This window comes from Pithys albifrons, chromosome 4 (assembly GCF_047495875.1).
Source record: "Pithys albifrons albifrons isolate INPA30051 chromosome 4, PitAlb_v1, whole genome shotgun sequence".
NCBI lineage: Eukaryota > Metazoa > Chordata > Aves > Passeriformes > Thamnophilidae > Pithys > Pithys albifrons.
Window position 1 is genome coordinate 92277713 of NC_092461.1, and position 8737 is coordinate 92286449.

Consider the following 8737-nt stretch of genomic DNA (forward strand, 5'->3'; position numbering starts at 1 on the left):
AATCCAAGCACTGTATGCCTACTGCCAGAGATTACACCCACTCGCTAGGAATATTTATGCAGCTCTATGGGCATGGCCAGAACTGTGAACATACCTCATCCTCAGGAACACTCTAGCTTAGTGCTCTCAGCAGCTGCTCTGAGTCATAACGGGCAGACATCCTAAGGGATTTCACTATGCTTCAGGGCAGAGACTGGTTGTAGCTCCCTATTTGAAAAGCTCCAGCCTGCCCAGCAGAATAGAGAAGGAAAGGAGAAAGTTGACTGTGTCATCCTGAAAACAAGAAGAAACAGAGAAGAAAGGGTTCTTTTTTTCTCAATTCAGTAGTTATGATCCCCAGGGCTCAAACAGGTTGTTCTTCTCTTGTTTGCTGCTCTTGCTACTGTTGCTCCAAAGCTGGAACTGACATGCACTGCATTACTTTTTTTTCCACACTTTTTCTGTCTCCAAAGGGTGAATAAAGTGTATGGTGTAATATTAGGCTTTTCTAAGGAAAGTGGTGAAGACATAGAGTGACTTCTTTCTTAAATGTTGGTTCTTTTGGTTGTACACTAGAAAAGATTAATACCCAAAGAGAAGGTTTACTGATTGTGTTATAAAAGACTTTTACCCCAAAACATTTTTCTGAGCCTGACTACAAAGCAATTACAGAGAATGCAGAATAGGCAGAATTTTTTAATATTTAGAGTTTTGTAAAAGTTTTTTATTTTCTCATAGCATTTGTTGCACAAAAAGAGGTGCATATAAATGGAACAAATCTTTCATTATCTGCTAGAAGAAATCAAAAAATATTTGTGATTGATATATTTAGAAAGAACCAGATTTTCACACAGTATTATAAAAATGTTTAGGTTGGCCACTGTATTTTTCAAAATTAAAAGCTGGTGTTTGGTTTCTGGATATTCTTTTCCTTCCCCTGAACTGAGACCCTGCCATACCTAATAGAAGGAATTTGAAATGTTTACTTATTACAGGTGACATTTCCTTACAGGTATGTTTGGATGGATCATTGCAGTTCTTGTTTGCAGTCACCCAGAGCACTTCCCTTTCCTTTCCGTGTTCTGTGCTAGAGCCACCTGACTCTGTTTGGTATCTCCTGGTTGCAATTACAGCAGTTGTATGTGTGATTATACATTGAACATTGGTATTACATGAACGTTTAATAAAGTGGGGGCTACCCCACACCAGGGGTATGGAGGTTACCAGACCATACCTATAAAATAATAGAAGCAGTTTCTGGAGCAGAGAACTTATCCTGAAGCATGGCCATGTGCCAGATTTCAGTACTATTTTGTGAGTATGGACTGAAAAGATGTAGGAACTTCTGACATATGGAATGGCGAGTGTCACTAAAAAATCAGTGTCGGTAAATGCCAGTATTTTAGTGGAGAGAACAGTACTATGTGTGGAAATGTAATGTATGAGTACACACTGCCACTGCCAAAAAAAGGCAAAAAATCTTGCCTCTAGCTTTATTCTGCCTACTGCTTTCCCACTGAGAATCTTGATAATGGAAATGTACAAAGTTATCATTAATAATAGTGAACTTCATGAATATAATCACTGTTGCTACATGCTTAGGATATAGATGAGTTACACGGTGTAACTCTGTCATTGATCATGCAAGTAGGAACCATTAGAATATATAAAAAAGTTTTAAATGATTAATCACATTCCAAACACTGTGACTACAATGAATATAAATAATGTGTATGAGGGAGAAGGAGTTGTTTAAGAAACATATCTTTATTTCTGATCAAAACAGTGGAAGAAATATCATTTATCTTATCACCTTTAACTTTGAATCAAGTCTAATAATTTTGAGCAAATTAACTGCAAACTGATAAGAATGCAGTGCTACAGGTGTGCAATTAAGGCACAACAAAAGAGGCTTTATTAGACTCAGAATGTCATTTGGAAGTTTTAATTGCCTTTGCAAGCTAAGGGAAAGTTCATTCTGAATGTTTTACTTATCTTCCAGGAACCATAATTATGTCAGAAGAATTGCAAGATGCTTTAGATAATATGTATGATGCTAGAATTCCAAAACTGTGGTTTAGGATTTCCTGGGAGTCAACTACTTTAGGATTTTGGTTTACTGAGCTTCTTGAAAGAAACCAGCAGTTCAGCAGCTGGCTGGAGGATGGCCGTCCAAACCAGTTCTGGATGACAGGATTCTTTAATCCACAGGTAAGATCACCAGGCTGGCCTTTATGTCTTTTGTGTAACACTTAAATTAGACCTTGAGAAAGCTTCAAGCTGACCTAATATTGACTATATGAAGTGTAATCAAAATTAAATTTTTAGCATAAATATAGGATAAATTATCTTCAACATTTATGGAAGGAATTTTGCCATACCAAAAGAATGCTACTGAAATACATCTTTTGGTTGCTTTAATTACAGTGAGGAAGTTGGGTAAGTGTATATTTTCACATTTCAATGTAATCTTCCTTTTCATCACCTCCTCTGTTACAGTAACCTGTTTCTCATTTATTGCATGAAAATCCCTTTGAGTACAAAACAAGGTAAGTTCCAGAACTTTGACACAGGAAGAAGAGATTTGGACATGGCTCAGTCCTTACAAATCAATTTTTGAAATGGAAGGTTTGCTATTTATACCACCCCAGAACTGTGCCAGACATGATCTGCAGAGACATGTGAAAAATACAGCCTCTTGTCTGCACCATCTAAAATAAAAACCTGGCATGAAATGAAACACAAAAAAGGGAACAGCTGAGAGCAGTTAAAAGAAGTAAAGTACACATACCTAGATGATGTGTAGTTTCTTTGCACAGCTATCCACAGTCATTAAAGCTTTTTGTGATTCACAGATGTTTGTGGGAAGTGTGAGTTGTAGAAATGAGTCATTGAGTATCCAGCCAACAGGTTTCTGTGAAGTCTTAGCAAAAAGCTATTTTGAAGATCTATTTTAGTCTCAGTACTTGTTAGCAATGCTAAAAGCTATCTGAAACAGCTGCTTAGACTAGAGAAAGCAATAGTGGCAAATATTCTCTAGGTCTACTGCTGGGAAATACCCATCTGTCATCCATTGTGTCTCTGTCAGCTGTCTGACAATATAACTTTATAGCATGGGAGTGTGCTCACAGAACTCCTGAGCAAAGGGTTCCCAAGTACAAGGGAGAGGAGTAGGAGTTTTGAGAAAATTACTACGCTTCCATGCTTGGTTTGCTGGCAACACAGTAATAGCAACTCTAAAACATTCCAACGTAACTTTTGCAATGATCAGGCTGGGTGCAATCCTAATAGGCTTTGGGGTTTGTTGGTGTTTGCTTTTACACTACAGAAGAGCAAGAGCTGACAAAGATTTTGTACTGGCCATTTTACCTGCCCTTTTTTTTTTTTTGTGGTGCTCTGAGGTTGTGCCAGTTGTAAAATTTTGCCAGCCCAGACTGGGCATCCTACATTTTTTTGGATCTGTATAAGTGGATTTGTCAAAAGAGCTGCCAAATAATCAATGTAAAATGTCCCCAAACAAATTGTGATTTAATGGACCATAGTAAGTGAGAAAACCTCTATAAATAAAAATCTAAACACTTCATAACCCCTGGTTCTAAAAGTCCCTAAATACCTAGTGTGCAGAGATTTAAAAATTTATTTGTGCTGACAATCACAAGCTTAAGAATCAGATGATTATTGTTGTAGTCTCAATTTTCTGTAGCCCAGGTTGTGGAAGTGGCTCATTCTAAAATAAATTCACCTGAGCAAATACTTCTTTTCTACTTAACCAACCATTATTTTGTTAATAGTCACATTGCTGTGTTTAAAATTAGTATTTCATATGTTAAGAAAATTGATTTTCATCTTCTCAAACAAGCTGAGGAGATGAGGCATTAGTGCTGCAGTTCTATGGCTTGTTTGTAACACCTGAGAAGCTGTCAGAAAAATCCTTTCATTTTTGAGTTGAAACACAGCTCCTCAGTAATTTGCCTACTTGCATATATCTCACTGTTTGCTTTATAGTCAATGGACAAATGCCATGGATAACACAAGACAGTAAAGTAGATTTATAGCACTGGGAAAATGAGGCATTCTGGCAATCAAAACTAATATAATACCTGACTCTGCCTTCTCTTGGACTATTTATACACTAGGATAAATTCAGTAATTTCCCAGAAGTTAATCTTTATTTTTAGTGATACAATAAGGGCTGACTCAAACTTCTATGTAAAAGAAACCTATGTGTCTGCATTGGGGTTAGGTAGCTGGGGCTAACAAAACAAGAAGTGCCATGTTAACCTGATGTTACTGGATTTTTTTAATCAAAAAACTTGACACTAGACATATCTCATTTCTACCTTCCAATTTCCATATTGTGGCTGACACTGTTTTATTGTTTCTTTGTTTACATCTCTGTATCCAGTTGCTTTTTCTTGTCCTATATATAGATTTTAAGCACTGTGAGGCAAAACTGTCTTCTGGTTGTGTAGTGGTCAGCATAATGAACCATTAGCCTACTTCTATGACCCTTAGATGCCAAAGCAATGTGAATATTAAACAGAATATGAAGTACAATGCCTCCATTCCCCAGTGCCCACTTATTTCTAGCAAATCTGCCCAAACTTGGTCACTGCAGAAATTGCAAAGTGAGTGACAAACAAGGAACCTCCTAAGCAAGGTAAACGAGAGACTATGATTGTGAAAGCATTAGACTTAACTCATTTCCATGTTTCTTGTCCTAGCTTCCATGGATGCCTGCTTCTCCCTCACTAGAAGGTTCAGAGTTGGTTTGCATGGGTTGCTAGAAGGCAAAGGTACAAAGCTTTCACAGGCTTCAGTGAGCTGGCCAGGAAGAAATTCAGGACAAGGCAGGCACCCAACCCCCAGCCCCCCACTCACCCCCCAAAAACAAAAACCAAACCAAAATCAGCCCCTGTAAAACTCTAGCCAACCAACAAGCCAAACCCAACAAAATCAAAACAAAACAAAAAGGGCAAGGATTACCAAAAATCGAAACAAATGTCATGGCAAGTGGTCCATTATGTCCCTGTAGAGGGGTCTGGGGTGAGCCAAGCCCTCAGCTGTGCAGTGGCACCTCAAGCCACTTGATATTGTGTTGCTGTTTGTTGTGCCATTCACCTGCTCTGAGATACCCAGCTGGGCCTCCAGCTCACAGCTGTAAACACTGTCTAGGATTCATTCAAATGAGCAGATAAGCAATAAAAGTCCCACTGCAGACAGTATATAGGTCCTGCCATCTCTGTAGGAATAATCAGCTATCTAAATCGCATCCCTGAAGACAACTCACAGCTCTGAGCTTACTTTTTTCCCCACTGTTTCCATGGTGCCTTTGAACTGATTCTTTAATGCAGTCATTGCTCTGTCCTGTCCTCTTCAGGCTCTTCTTTCTTTAATATTTCAGTTTATCTGTGATCCACTAGCCCTCTGGGTCCTTCTGGCAGTGAACACTTCATGTATTTTAAACTATTGGTTCTAGCATGTTTCCACAAATTAAAATTCCACAAATTACTACAAGGCCTCTGCTTCCATTTAATGACATTTCTGATAGAAGAACTTGGCCTTTAATCCTGTCTCCCTTAGCTACGCACTGGAGTTCTCAACTACTTCAAATGCAATTACAATTATCTGTGCTATCACAAAACCTCTTTAAAACACTTGTCTTGGGGTCTCTGGGATTATATTAATGAGAAGCACCCAATGTCAGTCAATAGAAACACCTGAGTTCATGTAAATCATCTCATATTCTCATAACTTAAAGGGCATTGTGTGGCTACCAAGGGCTTAGAGCATGCAACAAGCACTCCAGTCCCAGCAGCCAGATTGGCCATTCATTTGGCCCTAACAGTAGCTCAACAGAGCATCAGCATCCTGCACTGTGAATATTGAAGAAAAATGAAAAACTTGTTCAATTCCCTCTCTGCTCCTTATTTCTTCCTAGTTGTGCTGTTGGCTCTCTGATTCCCACCTTTCTGTATTCCTCATGTGGCTCTCTATTCCCCCTTCTCTGTCTCTAGATGCTTTCATTCCCTGTTCTGAAATCTGTCATGAAAATTATTCTTTCCTAGTTGTTCTTTTCATTGCTCTTGCATATTCAATTTTTTGTTTTATGAATTCATCTCCTGGCTACACAAATGGGCTCCTATAAAGTAAAATAAGATGCACATCTACAGCATGACTACTGGAAGAGCAAAGGAGTCTACCCTCTCATCGCTAAAGACTAAGGCTCTTCCCAGGTACTGCACTGCATGCACATGGACAGCTGTATTAAAGGAGCTAACAAGCATCTTCAATCTGGCTTGTCTTTTGATAGCTTATAACTGTATCATGAGTTTGGAGCTCTTCAGAACAGGGTTAAATTTCATTCTGTGCTGCTGAAAGTGCTCTGAGTTTATCTTTCTGTTGCCTGAAAGAGTATGTTATTGTGGCATATAAAGACTTTTAACTGAACAAACTGTCAGAGGCATTTCAGTATTTGATTTTGTGATTCCAGTTTGTACTTCCTTTTTGTTCTGTAAAATACTTTATTATTTGTTGACTTAAAAGCATTTTCTACAATGTTGGTATAAGAAAAGGTGAGTAATATAGCCAGCGTTAAAAAAATTAGAAATTACCTGTATCTGGAACCTCTCAAAACACATTAATCTGGCAGCCTTGCAAACCTCTCTCCATCTGGTTGGTTGTAAAATAGGCATGTGAGGTGAGTTATACAGGCAATTCTGATATGTTGAATAAGCCAGCTTGGTGGCTTCTTAGCACCAACGTGTGCACACCAATTACGTAACAATGCACTGTGCTGGGACAGTGTAGGAAAGCGTTGAATTTACACTGCTGAACTTAGTCTATATGTACATGCAAATCTGTGGGATGAGGTTTTGTACAGCTGATGCCACTTAGATTGGAAAAAAAAAGTTGGAAGTAATTAAATTTGAGACTTTTTAAAAACCCTCTGTGCCATAATCCTCTATTTCTCCTTAGGGATTCCTAACAGCTATGAAGCAAGAGACAACTCGCATGAATTTAGCAAAGGGGTGGGCACTCGACAGTGTTGTTTTACACAATGAAGTGACCAAGATGATGAAAGAAGATGTTGCTGGCCCTCCCCCTGCTGACATCGGCGGGGTTTACATACACGGCCTTTACCTTGAAGGGGCAGGCTGGGACCGCAGGAACAGTAAGCTGGTCGAGTCACCACCAAAGGTAAGGATCAGCTGAGTGTGACTGACTGTGGCACCATACAGTGTGCTCAGAGAACACCAGGAAGCATGTTGAGTGCCTGCAGCAGTGGTTTCACAACAGGTTTTAAGAGGGTAAAACACTAGCAGGGCTGGAAAGAGGACAGTGTTTACCCACCAGAAGCAAACAAAAAGACTTCTGTCAGAAGATTAATTTAGGATGCATTGAACTAGAACATACCAGATCTGATGCTGGGCTTGTGGCTTCAGGGGCCCTAGAAGCACAGTTATGTTTAAACAAAACAGTGCAAACCATAGTCAGCCTTCTTTTGACTGACCAAGTGGGATCCTATCAAACCTTACAAAGCCCTGGACTGGGTTTGCTATGGAGGCCAAATAGTTGACTAGAAATCCCTGGTGTTTGTCTTTTAATATGAGGAAGAGTATTAGTTTTGAGCTTATGCTCAGTTATCCATGCATGGAGTTGCATTTTGCTGATGTGACTAAGCAGATTTAGAATCTAGCTATGCAGCAATGGTTAGATAATGTGGTCACTCTTCAGGAAAACTGGGGCAAAACATGGGAAAAAAGACAGTGGTTGCTCTCCCTCCTAGAACCATTCTGTTGCTTTTCCGCCTACTTCCATGGCATGTGGTTTTCTGGTTTTTCAGATATGCTGTCTTGCTTCTCTAATGCAGAACCCTGTGTCTCTTTTAACATTCTCAGGTGCTGTTCACAAGCCTTCCTGTAGTCCATGTGTATGCTGTTAGCATGACAGCACTAAAGGACCCAAAGAAGCAACAAAGAAATGTGTACTCCTGCCCCGTCTACAAAAAGCCTCGGAGAACAGATCTAACTTACATTTTCTCTTTGTATCTGAAAACAGTGCAGAATCCTGATCATTGGACTTTAAGGGGAGTTGCACTGCTCTGCAGTCCAAAATAAGGACAGAGAGGTATTATAAAAAGAACCACCGAGTAAGATTTAGCTGTAGTCAGTAGGAGCTTGTGTTGTTATTGTCAAAGTGGTGGCTACCTTCCTACAGGGGTGTGGGAATTAGCAAATGCTGTATAGAGATTATGTTAATTGTACATAGATCAGTTTGCTCTGTTCACAGCAAAAATACTAAATGTGTTTATCCTGGGATTATCAGAGGAACAACATCTGCAGGTGTAAAATGGGGCAACTGTTATAAAGCAAGTGAGAATATAATCAACTAACTTGCTCATAATAGAATCACTACGAAAAAACATGCTTATGATAGTGACAACTGCTTTGACATTTTTATAGTAGCTCTTTTGTAGATATTCTTAATACAAGAATTTTTCATAATATAATGCAATTATTTTTAAATTCGACTTTGTAGTTAAAAACTTATCATCCATAGCATTATTAAAGCTGTAATGGCAAGAGAATTAAACATGTGGTAAAACTTTATGTTTATCTGCATATATTCCAGTGCACAGTTCCTTTGATTTTGCATTTGTAAACTTACTGGGTGGTTTTATGAATGGATGTTACCATTTTCTTAACCAATCACTTGTTTACGTAAATGAACATAGAAGCCATACAAGCAGGCATTT

General features: G+C 38.9%; 1 protein-coding gene across 1 annotated transcript in view; it reads left to right on the forward strand.

Moving 5' to 3' along the window:
* The window catches only part of LOC139670992 (dynein axonemal heavy chain 5-like), a 151398-nt gene extending 142999 nt beyond the window's left edge, over positions 1-8399 (forward strand). Inside the window, exons 74-76 of the mRNA XM_071553150.1 lie at positions 1982-2190; positions 6958-7179; positions 7881-8399. Of these exons, the coding sequence (XP_071409251.1) occupies positions 1982-2190; positions 6958-7179; positions 7881-8099 (650 nt within the window). The 3' untranslated portion in view covers positions 8100-8399. The remainder of the gene's footprint in view (positions 1-1981; positions 2191-6957; positions 7180-7880) is intronic.
* The last annotated feature ends 338 nt before the right edge of the window (positions 8400-8737 follow it).